Below are 23,173 nucleotides of genomic sequence, written 5' to 3'. Positions count from 1 at the left end.
TGTGGACATGATGGTGTATTCATTTGTAGTCAATTTGCGCGTTTCATTAACCTTTAACACTAACAGTAGTCAACTACAGTAATACTAACTGGTAGTTTGAACGTGGCTTCGGCCCCTTCGCCGGATGAGCAAATCTCCGGCAGTAAAACTGTGCGGTCTCGGAGCGAACGCCGGCGGCAACGCTGGGCGTCCCTCGACCCGCGGTCTACCACCCGTAGTGGCCCCACTAACGTCATACAGCGCGCCCGCGCAACCCCGACCCCAGTAATCTCGAGAGCGCTTGGCCTTGCCCCGCGTGGTCGTGGTAGGTGAGTTTACACCGCGTGGCTGCCTAACCTCAAATGGTACCCTTCCCCTCTCCCATTTCTCTAACACTGCATGTCCCGTAGAAACTTACAAATTTCTTGTATGCTCTGGCCCTGGTGAGGTCCTGGTGGTCTTACCCCGGCCTAAGAAGAGTAAGCTTACAAGTGGTGCCCGAGCAGGGACTGCGGGGCTGGAGAGAGTGTGGTATACGGGCGGCGTAAAAACCGGCCGGCGTACCCAAATAGAGGTGCTAGGTAATAGAGGTGATCGTAGAATTGTTAGTGGCGGTTATTTTGAAAAATGTGCGTGTACAAGCATCGAAAATCGAGAAAAATCCATAGCAAAGTGTAAAAATTGAAAACGGATATACCCGACGGCGGCCAGAAATTTCGGGTTAGAAATTTCGGGAAACGGCAAGCGAAAAATGGAAAAACAGTTACCGCGCCGAGAAGTACAGTGCGCGCGAAAAATGTTGCGCAGAAGCGCAAGTCGAAGACGCACATGCACAAGCATGGGCACGCACGGGGGCAGCGTGGCACGCGATGCCGAGATCTAGAGTGAGAAAAAAGAGCAACGAGCAGTGACATATACAGAGCGAGTATATGCGCACACCCCGGGAGTGAAAAAAAGATAACTAATGTGATGATATATAATAGTGGCCGTCCTTCCAAAAGGAGTCTGGTCCGTCGATGGGCCAGTGTATAATATATTCTTTAAGATGCAGACGCAACTTGCGGTCTCTCTAAATAGGCACGAACGAAGTGCTGGCACCGGTGTTCAATTTTGTAGCGCAACTTGCACCGCAGAAAGCTCATCTAAGCGCGAGCAGCAGGAGAGCGATTCTTTGGCGAGCGACACTCGCGTGCTAGCGCGTACAACAACAACTACTTATAGTGGTTTCATTTCCATTCTTAACCTATACAATTTTAATAATTCAATTTCTTCATTTTTTTTTTTTAATTCTATATAATAAAGAGGGCATATATCCAAATGCCTCAACATCGGCCGCGTTGAAAGGCCGCAGGGCTTCAATAATATGGGGTATTAGTTGAGTGGCAGTGGGGCAACACGATGAATTGCCCTTTTGTATGTGCCATTTTTTGTCTTAACGACAATTACGCGCATTCTACCATCTCCTTCGGCTATGGCTTCCGTTACCACGCCTAGCATCCACTGTTGTGGAGGAGCGTTGTCGTCTCCCACGAGCACGACTGCTCCGACCTGTAGGTTCTGCCTCTCCTTCGTCCATTTTGACCGCTGCTGGAGGCTGAGCAGTCGATCCAAAACCGACGCTTGATGTTGGATATCAGCTGCCATCTTTTTAAGAGTGTCAGCTTGGCGTCGTCGACTGGTTCTGTGGACACGAGTTGCAGCGGCGCGAGCGTTCCCCCTATTAGGAAGTGCCCTGACGTGAGCACTTCGCCGTCGTTGGGGTTGCTGCTGGGAGCCATCATTGGCCGCGAGTTGAGTACGGCCTCGACCTCGACCAGCACGGTGGCCACCTCGTCTTGCCGTAATCGAGCGTTGCCCATCGCTTTCAGCAGCAAACCTTTCGCGGATTTCACCGTCGCTTCCCCAAAGGCGGCCAAAATGCGGCGCTCGAGGAGGGATGAAAACAAACTCCATGCCCCGCTCCGCAGCAAACGTTTCCATAGCCGCTGTGTTGCCATGAAAAGTTGCCTTGAGGTCCAGCGTGCGTGCAGCACCCACGAAATTGATGGCATTGTCGCAATACAGCTTCCGGACAAGCCCACGTCGACCAACGAACCTGGATAAACACATCAGAAATGAATTTGAGGTTAAATCGGTGACTAATTCAAGAAACTAGTATTGGACCACAAAAGTCCACTCGACTGATCTCAAATGGCCTATTACCATGTAAGCGGTCAGCGGGAAGATTGCACATTATTTGGGATAAGAGTTTCGGTTTGTAGCGAAAACAATGTACGCATTTTCTAACTACTGCACTGCAAGCCTCTCGAGCATTGACCAGCCACACCTGCTGACGAAGCAGGCCCATTAGTACCAGTGGATTGGCGTGGCAATGAGAGCGATGCAAATGCTCCAAATAAAATAGACGACCTCCGACTCGTAGCAACCACAACACACGCCTGCCATGCTGATGTGGGTGCAAAAAAGGCGTCAGTTTTTGCAATGACGGTTGCAACCCGATTGATTTCTTTACTTTCTTAATTTCTTCGCTGAATTCAATGTGTTGAATTACAGATATGACTGCAAGGAATGCGAAGCTTAACTCAGAAGCTGTAGGAACAAGTGAAGAATGACTCTCTTGTTTTCCATTGATAAAGCGGAACATATATGCAACGATGCGGAGTAGCTTAGAGAATGACGAAGTTGATTCAATAAGTTGTATGACTGGATTTGTTACCTCATGGACCGTGATCATAATAATTGCAGTTCTACGCTTCTCTAGCAGCTCTAACTCTTTTGATAAGGTAATTTGTGGGTTGGCTGGCTTTAAAAAAAGCTTTAAAAATCCTGGTCCGCAAAACCACAATGATGTCTTAAGCTCCTCAACTGAACATCCCCGAGATACAATATCTGCTGGGTTATCTTTCATTGGTACATGACATGACATGACAACATTAGTTGTCAACTCTTGCAACGCGATTGGCAACGAATGTATTCAAGCTAGATGAATGCATTCGCAGCCAATGAAGCACCACCTCAGAGTCTGACCAAAATGTGACTTGATTAATAGGACAATCAAGTATTTTCTTTACCGCATCCCACAAGGTAGCTCACAATTCTGCAGCACACAACTCCAGCCGCGTAACAGATTTTGTTTTCAAGGGCACTACCTTAGATTTGGCGACTAACAGCCTGGTAGTGATACCCTTATCTGTTTGCATTCTTACGTATAAACAACAACCGTAAGCTCTCGTTGAGGCGTCAGCAAATCCATGGATTTGACATCCCTTCGATTTAAGTGTGCCAACGAAACGAGGTATATGCAACGAGTTTAGATTTGAGAAACAGCTAGTTACAGCCTCAAATTCTTGCCTCATTTGAGCAGGCAATTGGTCATCCCACCCAAGTTTGTGCAACCACATTTCTTGTAAAAGGACCTTCGCACAAGTTACGATCGGACTTAACAAACCTGAGGGGTCGTATCACCTTGCTACAAATGACAAAACGGATCTTTTGGTCTGTTGAACTTCTACTGGACAGTTCATGGAATATCTAAAACTGTTATTCATCGGATTCCAAATTATTTCCAATGTTTTTGTGTCCTCTTGATGACCAATAACTATATCGCTTCTAGCTGGTTGTGCTGCAAGTTGTTTACAATTGGACGATCATTTTTTCAGAGAAAACCCAAACGTTTGAAGAATTCCCTCCACACAAAAAGTTGAAAGTTGCGGTGGGACTCATCAAGCTCAATTTGACGGTACATTTTAGCGATGTCTGCTGTAGCAGCCCAAGGACGAAGTCTAAATCTTAGCAAAGTCTCCCATAACTGCGGCTGGATGGTCGGACCCACCATGAGTAGATCAGATTCAGCGACAATTGAGAGGAGGACTTGCTAGATGCATCAAACACTACTCGAAGTTTAGGGGATACGCTGTGCGGTCTTAGCACGCATTGATATGGGATGAAATAATGTGGCTCTCTCGGAATTTGATTGTCAGTTGGGCTCATGTGACCCAAGGCCATGTACTCTTTCATAAAGTCAATGTACATTGGCCGAATGTCTTCTTGCTTGCTCATTCTTCTTTCCAAGGCCAGAAATCGTCGCTTGGCTATCTTATAAGACGTACCAAGACAATGTGGGCTTGATTTGAATGGCAGCGACACTCTGAAACGACCCGAGGTAGTTTGGCAAATAGTCTCTACAAATGACTTCTCGCACAGTTGTTGCTCTGGGGTATACAAATTCGAATCAATTCGAATTAATTGTATTTGGCTTTTCTTCCAACTCCCAGAATTTGCGAACTATTGAATCTATAGCTATGTCGTCGTTTACGTTAACTAGTAGCTGCATTCAATGTTCGGCAGCGACCAGATACAATCCAACCAAAGGCAGTCAATTGCAATGTTGGGCTGTTATCAGGTCTCTTTATTTTGCCTTCTCTTAATATATCAAAAAAGATATCAGCACCGAGCAACAAATCAATACGTTGTGGCTTGTGGAACTGAGGATCAGCTAATTGTACGTTCTCAGGTACCTTGATCTCTTCAGTGTGCTTCTCTGGTTGATACGACGAAATGGAACGTAACACACAAAAGTCTGTTCGGATTTCTAAGTCGTCCGTTCGCGACGCTATCGAAGTTTGAACGCTGTGACGAACAGATGACTGACAATTGGCAATGCCCAACAATTGAATCCCAGATCTTTGCCTTTCTAATTTCAACTGTTTTGCAAGTTCTTCAGTTATAAAATTAACTTGCGAGCCCGAATCTAATAAGGCTCTAGCTAAGTGATAAGATCCAGATTGATCTTTTATCTTCACAATTGCAGTTGCCAAAAGAACTTGATCAGAGGCTATCCGTGCGTGATTTAAGACTCTGTGACTGACTTGGCAGAGCGACAGCAAGTGAAGTTTTTCCAATTCTTTTCTTACTATCCTGAGCTACCTTACGACTTGGACCAGATGATTCTTCAGCACTTAAATGCTGATACCGTCGGTTTAAGGCAGCTTCTTAATCTTGCCACAATGGATGTTTATTGTAGTCAAGATTCTCTTCCCACCTAGAGCGCGTGCCAGTGTCCGCTTTCATCATTACTAAATGGATGAGCATGGCATTCGAAATCTGCTTATCAGATCCTAGCGATAATAGAGACTCGTAAATGGCACGTACTGAGTCAATCAGCATGCGCAAAGATGACGCTGATGGTTTAGACATGTGTGGGAGGTCAAATAATTTCGAAATACTGTTAAAAAATATGAGACACTGATTGCGGTACACATTTTTTAAAGCAGCTAACGCTTTTGGGTAATTAGCATCTGTCACCTGATATGCCTTGACAGTACCTAATGCTTCCTTGTCCAAGCATGACAACATGTGATTGAACTTCTCTATATTTGATAGCCCTAGCTCGTTGTCAACTAAACTCTCAAAAAGTCCGATGAAATTCTTATATTCCGAATATTCTCCGCTAAATCTTGGCAACTTTAGATTCGGTAGATTCCTAGAGATTCATCGTAGAGTTAGCGGGACTCTCACTTTTAGGTTGGCCATCACTACCTCGCTTCATTAGAAGAGCCTTTGTTGACACACACAAATCCTCTAATGTTGACCGAGGCACTAAATCTGCGTTAATGTCGTCCAACTCTACTTGTGTTTTAAAGGCCTTTTCTATGTAGCGGTTCAATATCTCAAGTCGACATTCAATTTCAAATGGCTCTACTGGTTTAGTGTAATCCTTTAATGATTTGTTTATGCGAGTTATATCGTTTGTAACATTTTTGTATACGGCCAACAGAGCTTCGACACGCTCCGTTGATGACTCGTCCATAGACCGATTCTTTCCTCGCTTATTAGTCATGATGCTCAGTCGAAACCAATTTCAATCGAAACAAATAAAAATTCACTTAATGTATGTCAACAAGCGAAGAGCAACTCAAGAATATAAACAAATGCGCGAGATCGTAATAATTCTCAATATATTACGCTGGCAGTGTTAAACTATACTTGAGTGACTGTTACAGACAGCTGCTAACGATATAGCGAAGACAACAACCAGAATGTTGAGTGACTATTAGTATGGGTATATTGAGTTATTTGTATATTTGACTGTAGAGCGATTGAGTGCAATGCATTCACACATACACATGTACAAGCGAGAGCGCGCCGATATGTGCAAGTGAGAACGCAACGATATTGCAGGCTTGAAATAAAAATGTAGGTCGAGCTCATACGTTGAGCGCAAAGCGAGAGTGTAAGTTTTGAGCGGCAATAAATCCAAGTGACAAGCGCAAGTTTTGAGCGCAATGCGAGAGCGCTACTGTGTGTAAGCGCGAGTGCAAACGATATTGCCAGCGAGCATGCAAATGATGAGCGTAAATTAAAGCGAAATTTACTGTGTAAGCGCGAGTGCAAACGATATTGCAAGCGCGCATGCAAATGAAGAGAGTAAATTAAGAGCGCAATTATTTGTGCAAGCGAGAACGAACTTTAACGTGCGAGCGATAGCGAGCTGTGAGCGCAAGCGCAAAACGAAAGTGCGAGACGAAAATGAGCAAAAAACTGTAACACACAAAAATATCCTTCCAAAAGGAGTCTGGTCCGTCGATGGGCCAGTGTATAATATATTCTTTAAGATGTAGACTGCAATTTGCGGTCTCTCTAAATAGGCACGAACGGAATACTGGCACCGGTGTTCAATTTTGTACTACTTTTATTGAATTTTAACAGCAACGCAAGCGCAGCTTGCACAGCAGAAAGCTCATCTAAGCGCGAGCAGCGGGAGAGCGATTGTTTGGCGAGCGAAACTCCCGTGCTAGCGCGTACAACAACAACTACTTTACAGTGGTTTCATTTCCATTCCTAACCTATAAAATTTTAATAATTCAATTTCTTCATTTTTTTTTTTAATTCTATATATTAAAGAGGGCATATATCCAAATGCGTCAACAGTGGCCATAGAGCGAAATTATAATGACAGTGGAAAAAACTAATAATAAATAAGTAAGAACGTAGCAGTCGGGCGTTACCGACTGCGGAATACTCATTCACATCCCATCAACAATTTAGTAGTTACGTTCCGCTCTAATACTGTAGAAAATACAAACTGTATTGTATGTTTCGAATTGCCACGCCCCTACTGGGCGTAGATAGCTCATTTTTGGTCAGTTCTTAGAACGTGATAACGGTACTCTAACTGCAAAGTTTGAATGCTTACCTTCAAAAAATGTGAAAATTACAGGATATTTTTCGATATGCCACGCCCCTAAAGAGGCGTAAAAATTATTTTTGGTCGATATCGATAGATGATGTTACTGGTATCTGAACTATCTAAATTTGAAGCTTCTAGCTAATATACTTTAGGAGATATCAACTTTTGCTGTTTGCCACGCCCCCTGTGGGCGGACTTATATCCGACAAAGCTTTTTGGTCTTGGGTGATCAGCCCGAGTACATATACAAGTTTTTAGGTCTCTGGCATCAATAGTGTCCAAAATATCGCAGAATTCGAAAAATCATTATATCTTCAGGTCCGATTTGCCACGCCCCTTGTAGGCGTAGATATATAATCTTTCCACCCATCTTTATAGAATTAAAACATCAGCTTACGTGCAAAATTTCATTCTAGGTTTATAACTTTAGTAGATATAGTTTTATCCGATTTGCCACGCCCCTAATGGGCGTAGACTTATAAAGTCTTAAGACTTTATAGAATCATAAAATTAGCTGACGTCCAAAATTTCAGCGCTCTAGCTGTAAAACTCTTAAAGATACAGTTTTATCCGATTTGCCACGCCCCCAATGGGCAGAGATATATCCGCCATAGCTCGTGATCTAGGGTGGTCGACGCGGACGTACCAAATTTCAGCTTTCTAGCTCTTCATCTAAGATGATTTCTGGCATATCGGAAAATGCATTTTCCGATCTTTCACGCCCCTAGTGGGCGGATCGGGAAAATTTTAACACTTTATAAATCGGAGATATACACGAGTATGTGTTCCAAATTTCAAGTCTCTAGCTTCAATAGTGCCGAAAAAATTGCGTTCATACGGACAGACGGACGGACAGCAAGACGGACATTGCACAAAATCAATATACTAATTCACTTTTGTGAATGAGTATAAATACAATAGTGAACATAGTAGTAATCGTGAAAGAAATTATATTAAGAGCGGAAAAAATATATATATGAATTGTAACGAGCCTTCGGTTTATCTCGAGTCTAAGCTGGGCTAGTTTCAGCTGACTGTGGATTCGTGCCAACAAATTTATTTCTTGAATATATGTTGTTAAATTTACACGTCTCTTATTTTATGATCTTATGCTGGTTTGCTTTAGCAAGGCACAACGGCTGGGTGCTGGTTCAACGCACTTTGGCTGGGAGAGTGTTGTGCTAAAACACGCTAGTTTCAGTGGAACGATTCGGAAAACGCCAGGATTTGTGTCTGTGAGCTTCGGCGGTTCGGTCGGCTATACAGATCTCTCTTACTATTCCACTCGCTCCAGCTTCGTTTCACTCACAAAACTTCTCTCTTTTTACGCACGGTTACGTGAACTTACTCAGATATGCAGGCCTTGCTTAAGCTGATGGGCTGCACCAATGTCTTGTTGGTGCCGCTGACGATCCTGCTTGCCTCTTTACTCGTCGCAAGGATTCCCACTGAATGTCCTTGCTGTCCCACGATGTCCTTGCTGTTCCCACGTTGTCCTGGGAGTCCTGATCTACCACTCGCGTTGACTCTCACTTTACTGTTTCACTTCGGCACTTTTGTTACTCTGACTTTCACTCTTAATGATCACTATTTTACTTTCTTCGACTGACCCCGTATGGAGCTGCCGGTGTCCTTTTATAGCCCAGCCACAGGCCCTGCTTCGTGTGGTAACGGGGCCTGTTCGGCTCTGGAGCGGGGCCTTTCTGCTGTTCGTGCCCATAAAAACGGTAAAGTAGCGTGATCTGGGTGACGCCAAATCAAATTGCGTGGCAGCCTCCCGTTGGCCGAAGTACGGTTGGTTCCCTGCAAGTGAAAGTGCCCACTAATCTCACCCGGCCCTAACGGCACCTCTGCTAACGGTCCTCGATGATCGACGTGTGTGCGACGCGAGCCAATTGCTGAATCTGTAGGAGCAAAAGAGGCCAACTATAGTTGGACCTTGACCCCTTTCCAGTCGCGAGGGTCGCTCCTACAGTACTCGCGTCGCTGTGTGGAGCAACATGTATATGCACGTATATGCATATAAACGCACAGCAACTACATACATTCACATACATTAATACGTGCATACCAACATTGCTCCTCACACTCCCCTCTTTCTTCGGGAAAACACGAGACCATCGTGTTTGAACTTTGGCGCCCGCCTCAGCTCGCCGCTCCCTCGATGCTCCATTTTGCGCTGATCGCTGCTGTTAACTCGCTGTCAACAACATCAGCTGCTCTTTTATTTACCGCTGGCAATGCTGTATATTGCCGGTAAGTAAATGGAGTTAATATTTTTTTAAATTTCAATAAAATTTAAAAAAATATTATTTTTCAGGCTGGGCATCTTTTCTCCATGCCCCTTGGCCTGATGGCCTGCCGCTGCCAATGCCCACGCCGGGTGCTGCTGCAAAGCTCGCCTTTCGGTTTTGCAACCCTCGGTGGCATTGGCGCATGCGCGCACGGCAATTGCCATTTCGGCCATTTCACGCCTGCTGTCCCTCGCCGCTGGAGACGTCTCTCTGCTGGTTTCTGCTGCTCTTTGGACCCTTGGGGATACTCCGGTGGGGCTCTGCAGTCATTTCATGTACTGCTGCTAGGAGATCGGGCCACAGACGTCGTTCGCAAATGGACAAAAATTTATTTGTCGTTAACTTGCACAAGTGAAAGGGTTAAAAAATCGCATCCCATTTTGCCCACTGGGATTAATTAGGTACTACATTAAAAAAGAAATTTATTCTGATAGGCAAACCCACGATCATTGAAATAAAATCAGGTACTTAACAAGTAAGAAAGCTCTAGTCGAGACTGCTCGACTACGAGATCCCCTGAACCCTTGGAGCAATAGCTATTTCAATAATTTTTCGCGTCTCTCAGCTTACACAAGAAACACGCACACACACACACACACACACACAGGCACGCGCGCACACACACACACACACGCACGCGCGCATACACACACACATACATATAAACATTTACAATCACATACACACACAAGCATAGACACGCATGGGCGGCAGTGTGCCCTTACTATGAGAACTCAATTGTTTAATAACTTTTTTTGTGGACATACGATCTTCATGAAACTCAGATTATGATTATAACATGGATATGCATGTATTTGCCAAAGCACAAGTCTCTAGTATTTGAAATACGCATTTTACAAAAGTGAGGGTGAGAGGGTGAATATAGGGGTGGAGGGTAAATTTTAACAAAAACCGAAATTGTATAAATTGCATATAAGCATACATTAAAAATTTTGAGACTCTAGCAATAAAGGTGTAGGAGATATAATTTTATAACTGGTTTTCGATAAGGTTTTTATCGATAAAAAAAAGATCGGGATGAGTTATCGATTTTTAATGATAAACTTGATATGCGCGCTGTAATTACGGACATTAAAAAAAATTGAAGTCTCTAGCTCTTATATCTTCTGAAATCGACGAGTTCATACATACGGACAGACAGACGGACAGGGCCAAATCAACTCAGCTCGTCGCCCTGATCAAGAATGTATATATTTTGTGCGGTCTGCCACGCCTCCTTCTGCCTGTTACATACATTTCAAGAAAACCATTATACCCTGATTTCCCATTGAAAATGGGTTCAGGGTATAAAAATAAACGCGAGTCTGCAATTTGAACCGAAAATCGTTCAGGCAGCAAGAGTTTCACACACAGGCATACAAATGTTTATACATGTAGCAAGGGACAGTAGTGTGTGTGACGCTTTGACGCATTGGCTGTAGTGTGTGCCTACAATTGGAACTTAATTGCTTAATAACTTTTCTTGTGGATGGAATTTATTTTTGCGGACATTAATATAAAAATCAAGTCTCTAGCTCTTATCTTTTTAGATCGACGCGTTCATACATACTGACAGACAGACGGACCGGGCTAATTCGACTCAGCTCGTCGTCCTGATCAAGAATATATATACTTTTATTCCCTGATTTCCCATTTTCAATGGCTTCAGGGTAATAAAACTGAAATGGCTATATTTCTGGCTATTCTTGAATTTTATCTAGCCGTTACTTGCAGGTTTCAAAGGTTAATGTAGCATTTTCTTGCCTGGAAAAGTTGGCAGCACTGGTGTTCTGGGGTTAGTGTCGTGCTAAAATTTTCCCGATCCGCCCACTAGGGGCGTGGCAAATCGGAAAATGCATTTTCCTATATACCAGAAATCATGTTTGTTGAAGAGCTAGAAAGCTGAAATTTGGTATGTAGGTCCGCGTCATCCACCCAAGATCGCGAGCTATGGCGGATATATCTCCGCCCATGGGGGGCGTGGCAAACCGCAAAAGTTTATATCTCCTACAGTTTAAGAGCTAGAAGCTTCAAATTTGAATAGTTTAGTTACTGGTAGCCTCCTCTATCGATTCCCCAAAAATAATTTTACGCCTCTTAAGGGGCGTGGCATATCGAAAACTACCCTGTAATTTTCACATTTTTTGAGCGTAAGAATTCAAATTTTGCATTTAGGTTACCGGTTGCTCGTTCAAAGAACTGGCCAAAAATGAGGAGTCTACGGCCACTAGGGGCGTGGCAATCGGCATTTATAGTGCCCATATTGCGGCATTTATGCGTCAGCCATCTATTCCCGTCAAATTGCGTGGCAGCCTCCCGTTGGCCGAAGTACGGTTGGTTCCCTGCAAGTGAAAGTGCCCACTAATCTCACCCGGCCCTAACGGCACCTCTGCTAACGGTCCTCGATGATCGACGTGTGTGCGACGCGAGCCAATTGCTGAATCTGTAGGAGCAAAAGAGGCCAACTATAGTCGGACCTTGACCCCTTTCCAGTCGCGAGGGTCGCTCCTACAGTACTCGCGTCGCTGTGTGGAGCAACATGTATATGCACGTATATGCATATAAACGCACAGCAACTACATACGTTCATATACATTAATACGTGCATACCAACATTGCTCCTCACACTCCCCTCTTTCTTCGGGAAAACACGAGACCATCGTGTTTGAACTTTGGCGCCCGCCTCAGCTCGCCGCTCCCTCGATGCTCCATTTTGCGCTGATCGCTGCTGTTAACTCGCTGTCAACAACATCAGCTGCTCTTTTATTTACCGCTGGCAATGCTGTATATTGCCGGTAAGTAAATGGAGTTAATATTTTTTTAAATTCCAATAAAATTTAAAAAAAAATATTATTTTTCAGGCTGGGCATCTTTTCTCCATGCCCCTTGGCCTGATGGCCTGCCGCTGCCAATGCCCACGCCGGGTGCTGCTGCAAAGCTCGCCTTTCGGTTTTGCAACCCTCGGTGGCATTGGCGCATGCGCGCACGGCAATTGCCATTTCGGCCATTTCACGCCTGCTGTCCCTCGCCGCTGGAGACGTCTCTCTGCTGGTTTCTGCTGCTCTTTGGACCCTTGGGGATACTCCGGTGGGGCTCTGCAGTCATTTCATGTACTGCTGCTAGGAGATCGGGCCACAGACGTCGTTCGCAAATGGACAAAAATTTATTTGTCGTTAACTTGCACAAGTGAAAGGGTTAAAAAATCGCATCCCATTTTGCCCACTGGGATTAATTAGGTACTACATTAAAAAAGAAATTTATTCTGATAGGCAAACCCACGATCATTGAAATAAAATCAGGTACTTAACAAGTAAGAAAGCTCTAGTCGAGACTGCTCGACTACGAGATCCCCTGAACCCTTGGAGCAATAGCTATTTCAATAATTTTTCGCGTCTCTCAGCTTACACAAGAAACACGCACACACACACACACACACACAAAGGCACGCGCGCACACACACACACACACGCACGCGCACACACACACACACACATACATATAAACATTTACAATCACATACACACACAAGCATAGACACGCATGGGCGGCAGTGTGCCCTTACTATGAGAACTCAATTGTTTAATAACTTTTTTTGTGGACATACGATCTTCATGAAACTCAGATTATGATTATAACATGGATATGCATGTATTTGCCAAAGCACAAGTCTCTAGTATTTGAAATACGCATTTTACAAAAGTGAGGGTGAGAGGGTGAATATAGGGGTGGAGGGTAAATTTTAACAAAAACCGAAATTGTATAAATTGCATATAAGCATACATTAAAAATTTTGAGACTCTAGCAATAAAGGTGTAGGAGATATAATTTTATAACTGGTTTTCGATAAGGTTTTTTATCGATAAAAAAAAGATCGGGATGAGTTATCGATTTTTAATGATAAACTTGATATGCGCGCTGTAATTACGGACATTAAAAAAAATTGAAGTCTCTAGCTCTTATATCTTCTGAAATCGACGAGTTCATACATACGGACAGACGGACGGACAGACAGACGGACAGGGCCAAATCAACTCAGCTCGTCGCCCTGATCAAGAATGTATATACTTTGTGCGGTCTGCCACGCCTCCTTCTGCCTGTTACATACATTTCAAGAAAACCATTATACCCTGATTTCCCATTGAAAATGGGTTCAGGGTATAAAAATAAACGCGAGTCTGCAATTTGAACCGAAAATCGTTCAGGCAGCAAGAGTTTCACACACAGGCATACAAATGTTTATACATGTAGCAAGGGACAGTAGTGTGTGTGACGCTTTGACGCATTGGCTGTAGTGTGTGCCTACAATTGGAACTTAATTGCTTAATAACTTTTCTTGTGGATGGAATTTATTTTTGCGGACATTAATATAAAAATCAAGTCTCTAGCTCTTATCTTTTTAGATCGACGCGTTCATACATACTGACAGACAGACGGACCGGGCTAATTCGACTCAGCTCGTCGCCCTGATCAAGAATATATATACTTTTATTCCCTGATTTCCCATTTTCAATGGCTTCAGGGTATAAAAACTGAAATGGCTATATTTCTGGCTATTCTTGAATTTTATCTAGCCGTTACTAGCAGGTTTCAAAGGTTAATGTAGCATTTTCTTGCCTGGAAAAGTTGGCAGCACTGGTGTTCTGGGGTTAGTGTCGTGCTAAAATTTTCCCGATCCGCCTACTAGGGGCGTGGCAAATCGGAAAATGCATTTTCCTATATACCAGAAATCATGTTTGTTGAAGAGCTAGAAAGCTGAAATTTGGTATGTAGGTCCGCGTCATCCACCCAAGATCGCGAGCTATGGCGGATATATCTCCGCCCATGGGGGGCGTGGCAAACCGCAAAAGTTTATATCTCCTACAGTTTAAGAGCTAGAAGCTTCAAATTTGAATAGTTTAGTTACTGGTAGCCTCCTCTATCGATTCCCCAAAAATAATTTTACGCCTCTTAAGGGGCGTGGCATATCGAAAACTACCCTGTAATTTTCACATTTTTTGAGCGTAAGAATTCAAATTTTGCATTTAGGTTACCGGTTGCTCGTTCAAAGAACTGGCCAAAAATGAGGAGTCTACGGCCACTAGGGGCGTGGCAATCGGCATTTATAGTGCCCATATTGCGGCATTTATGCGTCAGCCATCTATTTATGTATTCATACACATAAATAGGCTTAATAGGCATTGATAGCACGGAAGGAAACATTTTTCTAAAATAAATAAAATATAAAAAAAGCTTAAATAACAAATAAATTTGCAATTTACAAAAACGAGTTTTCTCGCACCACTGCTTTGTTTGACCAGCCAGTTGCTAAAATAGAATAGCTTATTATGAGAGCGTCATCAGACAAAACTACAGTAACGGCTAGAAAGTCCAGAAATCAATCGAAATTCTAAGAATGTGAGAAAAGGCGCGCTTCTGTCTGTACGCATAGAATAGACGATGAGTGTGTGCACATGTATAGGAAAATCGCGCTGATCTGCTGCTAGCTTGAAGCCGGTATCCAATATATGGATATAAACACTGACCAGAGAACACATAGACTAGACATGTAGTACAAAGTTTTTCAACACCGAAAAATCTGTCTCCTAGGGCCTATCAATTTCGTATTTGCTCGGCTCTTCACTTTTTAGGTTCGGGCTACGAAAATATGCGAAAGTACAATCATTCCGCTTCATGCGCTCGACCGAGATGGTCAAATGTTGAATGAAAGATGCCTCTATGCTCAATTTTTGTTCTTGCTCTCTCGCTCTCTCTGCTCTCTGCTCTCTCAATATGTATATGTATGTATGCATGTGAGCACAAGCAGCAGCTCACGAAAATTGAAATTTCTGCGCGTTAGACTGCCGTTTCTTCCCTTACGTGAAGTGTATTCCGAACGCTTCAAGCCATTTGCCATGCGTTTTCGTTATTATTTATGGGAAGGGTATGAAAGCGTTGGTGCGCATAATGAAAATGTTTTCGCGATTAGCATGCATACACACTCTCGCTTGCTACATGTACTATGAGCATTTGTATGCCTGTGTGCGAAGCTCTTGCCGCCTGTAGCAATTTTACAGTCCCCAGCATTTGCATTTGGTCGATCTTGTGAAGTCCTCATATACATATGTATGTATGTATGTATATACATTTGATTGTGTGTACGCATGGGATGTGCTGTTCACAATTATGGGATATCACTTGTAGAAGCATTTGAATGCCTATGTGCCTTTACATGTGCGTGTGTGTATATCTTTGTTTGTATGCTTGGGAGATGAACATTGGCGAGTGCCTACCTCAACTTTTAATGGTGTGAACGATTTAGGGTTTTAATTGAAGAGGCGCGCTTATATTTAAATAGCGGACTAACTAAAGTGACAGGTGCACTTCCCATTACTTTTGACACGTCTTTTACTTGCATGCACCTGTAACATATGTATGTACATATATGAACGGGTACAGGGGATCGAAAATTTTATCCCATTTTTCCCACTGAGTTTAATCTTTAAAAATGCATTCTGATAGGCAAACCCACAGTCATTGAAAAATTGTTGGTAAAACCAGCATAAGTAAAAGGAAATTAAAAACAAGTAAGAAAGCTCTAGTTGAGACTGCTCGACTACGAGATCCCCTGAACCCTTGGAGCAATAGATATTTCAATACTTTTTCGCGACTTTCAGCTTACACAAGAAACACGCACACACACACACACACACGCACGTACGCACACACAGGCATACATACACACACACGCATACATACACAAACGCATACACACACACACATACAGATGGGTAGTTTGCCGTACCCGAGCCGTGGAGCAGCCTAAACGCTGTTTCAAGTGCCTCGATTACGGTCATATGGCAGCAAACTGCGGCAGCGACTGTGACTTAAAGGGCGCCTGTTTCAGGTGTGGAGAAATGGGTCACAGTGCCAAAGCATGCACCAAGCCACCAAAATGTAGCCTCTGCATCCGGAAAGGTGAAAAGCAGACGGACCATTCAGCAGGCAGCTTCAAGTGCCCATCTTACCGTGAAGCTGCTCGTAAAATGAAATGTTAAGGTTTTTGCAGCTTAACTTAAATCATTGTGTTGCTGCCCAAGATCTTCTAGAGCAGACCATAAGGGAAAAATGTATAGATGCAGCTTTTCTCAGTGAGCCTCACCACTGTAGAACCAGCTACCCCAGGGACATGGTCAACAGACGTTAATGGCAAAGCTGCGTTGTGGGTATGCGGCAACTCAACGAACGTACTTTCGAATGTTAAGTCATTCAATGGGTTCGTACGTGGCCGATATGGTAGCTTGTGGCTTTACAGTTGCTATCTGGCCCCCAGCATGCAGCTCAGTGAATTCACGACGGTGCTCGACGAGCTTGCCGAGGATGCTAGGGGTCGGAAGGCCATTATAGCTGGAGATTTTAACTCCTGGGCGCTAGAATGGGGTAGCCCAACAACAAATGCCAGAGGTCGTATCCTACTGGAGATCTTCGCGACACTAGATGTTGCACTGCTCAACACTGGCCATGAGTACACCTTCAGTCGGGCGGGATACGGGTCTGTTATCGACATTACTTTTGTCACTTCATCCCTCTTTCGGGGAGCAACATGGAGCCATTGCGATAGCTATACAGGCAGCGATCATACTGCACTTCTGTTCACAATAGGTGAGCCACCTGCCAGGGCGTCAACATTGTGGAGGGAGTCGTATCGGCTAGATACTTTTGATCCCGCGGTCTTTTCAGAGGCCATTCAGTCTCTGGGTACAATTGGTAATGCTGAGGCCAGAGCATGCCAAATGGTAGCCCAAATACAGAGTGCCTGCAATAGCAGCATGTTACGCCGCAAGCAGTTCACGCGACAACATGAGCCTACGTATTGGTGGAATACGCAAATAGGTGACATTCGTCGCAAATGCATCCAGGCGAGAAGAAGCTACCAACGGGCTCGCGGTAGGCCAACGTTTCTTGAGAAACAGTTAGCTTACCAGGCAGCTAGAAGACAGCTGAAGAAGGCCATTCGGGCAAGCAAAAGAGAATGTTTTTTACAGTTGTGCGACTCAGCCGAATATGACCCTTGGGGCAGGGCATATAAGATAGTAGTTAAAAGACTATACGCAGGTAGACAGGTGCAGCCTACGGATTGTCTGGAGCTTAAATCGATTGTGGAAACACTCTTTCCCGAAAGTTTAAGCTCCATTCACGCCCCTGAGTCCGAGTCTGCTGATCAGGGCTCAACGAGCACTGAAATTGCTGAAATTGTTTTAGTTACAGAGGAAGAAATATCAGTAGTTCTCCGAGGTCTTAGAACCAACACAGCTCCGGGGCCGGACGGGATCCCAAATCGTGCGCTAAAGCTAGCCCTCGCCTTGCACCCAAGTACGTTCGCCGAATTATTTAACGAATGCCTGATCCAAGAGACGTTCCCGGCAAAATGGAAAGCCCAGAATCTGGTATTGCTACCCAAGGCTGGCAAACCACCAGATGAGCCATCTTCGTACAGACCGATCTGTCTCTTAGACACCATGGGAAAGGTGTTTGAGAAACTGATCTGCTCTAGGCTGGAGACTGCGATTGCAAGCGCCGGAGGCCTGTCACCAAACCAATTTGGATTCCGGAAGGCCCGGTCAACAACGGACGCGCTTAACAAAGTTGTTGGTCTGGCCACTTCCGCTATTCAAGGCACCAGATGGAGGCACGGGACGAAGGAATACTGTATCATCGCGACCCTGGATGTAAGGAATGCCTTCAACACAGCTAGTTGGGATATGATACTGAATGCGCTGTCACAATATAATATCCCTAAATATCTAAGAGAGATAATAAAGAGCTACTTCAGAGGAAGAACACTGGTATACAACACGAGTGAGGGTCCCCAAACTCATACAGTGTCAGCTGGAGTACCCCAAGGCTCAGTGCTGGGGCCTCTCCTATGGAACATCATGTACGACGGCGTACTGCGCTTGGAACTACCAGAAGGCGCGCACACCATTGGCTTTGCTGATGATGTAGCTGTCGTAGCCATAGGAAAGGAGCTCAAAGATACAGAGGATATGTGCAGCGAAAGTATCAATCGCATACGAAGCTGGTTGACAGGAGCTGGGCTCGAGCTTGCGGCACACAAGACCGAAGTTGTACTAGTCAGCAGTCGCAAAGAGAGTGGAAACTGCCAATATAAAGATCGGCAGCGTCACCATTGCGTCAAAGAGGGCGATAAGATATCTTGGTGTCATGATAGACACAAGATTAACTTTCCGCGAGCACTTAGAATATGTGCATAAAAAGGCAGCTGATTCCTGTAGAGCTCTCTCGAGAATCATGCTTAACACGCGGGGACCTAAACAGCAACGACGTCTCCTCCTAATGAGCGTCATTAGGTCTGTCATCCTCTATGCTGCGCCAATATGGGCAAGAGCGATGGTAACGCCGAGCTACAGCCGAGGCATTTGCGCGATCTACAGGCTGAGCGCAATCAGAGTCAGCTGCGCTTTCAGGACTATCTCCGATGACGCGGCGCTCGTCATAGCCGGTATGGTGCCACTGGAGTATTTGGTCGCCGAAGCCGTGGAGCGGAATTCGCACGGGCCTACGCGACTCAACGCTGTCAGGGCGAACAGCATCGCACGATGGCAAAGAAGGTGGAATAGCTCAGCTAAAGGGCGGTGGACGCACAAGCTCATCCCGGAGCTTGAACCATGGGTTAACCGCAAACATGGCGAGGTTAACTTCTACCTTACGCAGATCCTCTCGGGTCATGGATGCTTTCGGAGCTATTTGAAGCGCTTTGGCCACGAGGAATCTGACGAGTGCCAATGGTGCGAGCGAGGGCATGTGGAAGACGCCAACCACATTCTTTTCGAATGTGGACGGTTCCTGGAGGAGAGGCGTCGTCTGGAAGAGGCAGTGGGCCGCTCCATCAGAGCGGACAACTTAGTCAACGCCATGCTGGAATTGGAGGAAGCTTGGGAACTAACAAGCACCTTCGCGGCCACGGTGATGATGGAGCTCCGCAGAGTCGAGCGATCGAGAAGACGAGCTGTCCCAGGCTAAGGTAGCGCATAGTGCTTGCGAAGCAATGCTTTACGGCCGTCCCGCAAGCACCGCGCGCTATCCTAGCCACCACGCAACTTGCAATTTGTTACATAAGTTTGTCAATAAATGAATACAAAAAAAAAAAAAAAAAAAAACACACACACATACACACACACATACACACACACATACACAAACACATACACACACAAGCAACCATGCATAAACACGCATGGGCTGCAGTGTGCGCTTACTATGAGAACTTAATTGTTTAATAACTTTTTTTATGGACGTACGATCTTCATGAAACTTTCAGATTATGATTATGACATAGATATGCATGTAATTGCCAAAGCACAAGTCTCTAGTATTTGAAATACGCTTTTTACAAAAGTGAGGGTGAGGGGGTGAATTTAGAGGTGGGGGGTAAATTTTAACAAAAACCGAAATTGTATAAATTGCATATAAGCATACATTAAAAATTTGAAGACTCTAGCAATAAAGGTGTAGAAGATATAATTTTATAACTGGGTTTCGATAAGGTTTTTTATCGATAAAAAAAGATCGAGATGAGTTATCGATTTTTAATGATAAACTTGATATGCGCGCTGTAATTACGGACATTTTAAAAAAAATTTGAAGTCTCTAGCTCTTATATCTTCTGAAATCGACGCGTTCATACATACGGACAGACGGACAGACGGACAGACAGACGGACAGGGCCAAATCAACTCAGCTCGTCACCCTGATCAAGAATATATATACTTTGTGGGGTCTGCCACGGCTCCTTCTCCCTGTTACATACATTTCAACAAAACCATTATACCCTGATTTCCCATTGAAAATGGGTTCAGGGTATAATAATACATCAATAGGGAATTTTACTTTATATTAATTTTGGCACAATTCTCAACAGTAGAAAACAGTGAAAAGATAATAAAAGGTCGGTTAGCATTCCCCTTTTCAGATTTAATTCGAAATCGCTCGCACAATTAAAAGCCCTTGGCAGGCATTCGCCAATTTTCACGTATTATGAACATACATACATACATACATATGTATGCATGCACATACATAATATACATACATACGTACATAAATTTTTCACAGGAGGCATGACTAGAGATTCGCACATATGTACATACATATGTAATTGGATGTGTATGCATGTAAGAAAAACATACTCATTATGCACAGTACAAATAATAACAATAATCTTAAAATCTGACATTATCATTGTAAACTCTCAACAGTATGGCAATGGAGGAAATGACGACGAACCCATCGTCGCCAAGAAATCATAATGAACGCAACTGGCTTGTGCGTGCAAACACACATAGAAATTTATATTTCTAAATTTATTATTAATTTATCTTGTTAATGTTATTGAATTATAAATTTATTGAATTATCTTGTTAATTTTATTAAATTATCCTTGTTTTTATTGATTTCTTTATATTAAATTTAATGTTTTCTATTTTTATATTTATTAAATTAGTGAAATAATATTAAACAGATTCCTATTTAAAACAATTGTTTTTATAAATTGTTAATAGAAAATAAAAGGTACTTAAATACAAGCGCGCATCTTAAATTAAAACCCTAAATCGTTCAACCAATTCCAAGTTGAGGTAGGCACACGCCAATGTTCATGTCCCATGCGTACACACAATCAAATGTATGTACATACATACATACATATGTATATGAGGACTTCACAAGATCGACCAAATGCAAATGCTGGGGACTGTAAAATTGCTACAGGCGGCAAGAGCTTCGCACACAGGCATACAAATGCTCATAGTACATGTAGCAAGCGAGAGTGTGTATGCATGCTAATCGCGAAAACATTTTCATTATGCGCACCAACGCTTTCATACCCTTCCCATAAATAATAACGAAAACGCATGGCAAATGGCTTGAAGCGTTCGGAATACACTTCACGTAAGGGAAGAAACGGCAGTCTAACGCGCAGAAATTTCAATTTTCGTGAGCTGCTGCTTGTGCTCACATGCATACATACATATACATATTGAGAGAGCAGAGAGCAGAGAGAGCGAGAGAGCAAGAACAAAAATTGAGCATAGAGGCATCTTTCATTCAACATTTGACCATCTCGGTCGAGCGCATGAAGCGGAATGATTGTACTTTCGCATATTTTCGTAGCCCGAACCTAAAAAGTGAAGAGCCGAGCAAATACGAAATTGATAGGCCCTAGGAGACAGATTTTTCGGTGTTGAAAAACTTTGTACTACATGTCTAGTCTATGTGTTCTCTGGTCAGTGATATAAATATATATTGTTAAAAGTCAAAATTGTATAAATTATATATGTATGTAATTTGAATGCAATGATGCAATGATCATAGCAATAGCTATCGATGATTTTCCAATTTTAATGGGATCATGCCCTGTTTTCTGTTGCGCACTAGACTTTAAAATTGCACTATATACTCTGGTTGACAGCGTTTGGGCTGTGAATGTGTATTCTGCAATCGGTATCGCCCGACTGCAACGTTCTTACTTGTAATTTATCCACCACCCCTATATCCACCCCTCACCTCTAAGTTTGTAAAAGGCGTATTTCAAACACTAGACACTTGTGCTTTGGTATATACACGCACTTTATTGTTATATTAACGACCTGAAATTATGAACAATTAAACTTCCATAGTAAGCCCACACTGCTGCCAATTAGAGGTGGCAAACTATCGATAGTGAGTGATTGTAAATTCGGAAGCATCGATAGTTGTCGATAGTACCCCGATAGCCGCTAATATGAAACAAATGTAATTAAGTATTTAAAAACTTTGCCTATTCCATGTAATATAAAATAACATAATATATGTAAATAACATTATATAAAATAACATAAAAAATCAGTTATTTTACTAAATAAAATGATGTAAAAATTGTAGAATAGCAAATGATAAAAAAGATAATGTGGCATTTGGGCTTTTGATCACTCCTTTTCACACGTCAAACACTTAGCAAAATTTTTGTCGCTCGATTTTTATACCCTGAACCCATTTTCAATGGGAAATCAGGGTAAAGTGGTTTTGTTGAAATGTATGTAACAGGCAGAAGTGGGCGTGGCAGACCCCCACAAAGTAAATATATTCTTGATCAGGGTGACGAGCTGAGTCGATTTGGCCCTGTCTGTCTGTCTGTCCGTCCGTATGTCCGTCTGTCCGTATGTATGAACGCGTCGATTTCAGAAGATATAAGAGCTAGAGACTTCAAATTTTTTTTTAAATGTCCGTAATTACAGCGCGCATATCAAGTTTATCATTAAAAATCGATAACTCATCCCGATCTTTTTTATCGATAAAAACCCTTATCGAAAAACAGTTTTAAAATTTATGTTCTACACCTTTATTGCTAGTCTCCAAATTTTTAATGTATGCTTATATGCAATTTATGCAATTTCGGTTTTTGTTAAAATTTACCCCCACCCACTAAATACACCCCCTTCACATTTGTAAAAAGCGTATTTCAAATACTAGAGACTTGACAAATACATGCATATCCATGTTGTAATCATAATCTGAATGTTTCATGAAGATCGTACGTCCACAAAAAAAGTTATTAAACAATTAAGCTCTCATAGAAAGCGCTCACTGCAGCCCATGCGTGGGTGCTTGTGTGTGTATGTGTCTGTGTATGTGTGTGTAAATGTTTGTGTATGTGTGTGTATATGTTTTGTTTTTT

General features: G+C 43.2%; 1 protein-coding gene across 2 annotated transcripts; it reads right to left on the bottom strand.

The window, feature by feature from the left end:
- Positions 1-1,244: 1,244 nt before the first annotated feature.
- Positions 1,245-22,155, bottom strand: LOC116803947. 2 transcript variants are annotated; one of them, XM_032729213.2, is made up of 2 exons: positions 22,024-22,155; positions 1,245-2,074 (listed from the first exon to the last, which is right to left on the bottom strand). In XM_032729213.2, exon 2 carries the CDS (start codon positions 2,028-2,030, stop codon positions 1,470-1,472), a length of 561 nt encoding a protein of 186 aa, XP_032585104.1. In that variant the 5' UTR covers positions 2,031-2,074; positions 22,024-22,155; the 3' UTR covers positions 1,245-1,469. The 2 variants fall into 2 exon arrangements, with proteins under 2 accessions (XP_032585104.1, XP_043864575.1); XM_044008640.1 differs by lacking the exon at positions 22,024-22,155 and adding an exon at positions 8,517-9,139.
- Positions 22,156-23,173: the final 1,018 nt, after the last annotated feature.

The sequence above is a fragment of the Drosophila mojavensis genome, unplaced genomic scaffold (genome assembly GCF_018153725.1).
Source record: "Drosophila mojavensis isolate 15081-1352.22 unplaced genomic scaffold, ASM1815372v1 contig_108, whole genome shotgun sequence".
Classification (NCBI taxonomy): Eukaryota; Metazoa; Arthropoda; class Insecta; order Diptera; family Drosophilidae; genus Drosophila; species Drosophila mojavensis.
Note: the sequence above shows the minus strand (reverse complement) of the source record. Positions and strands in the feature narration are given on the sequence as shown.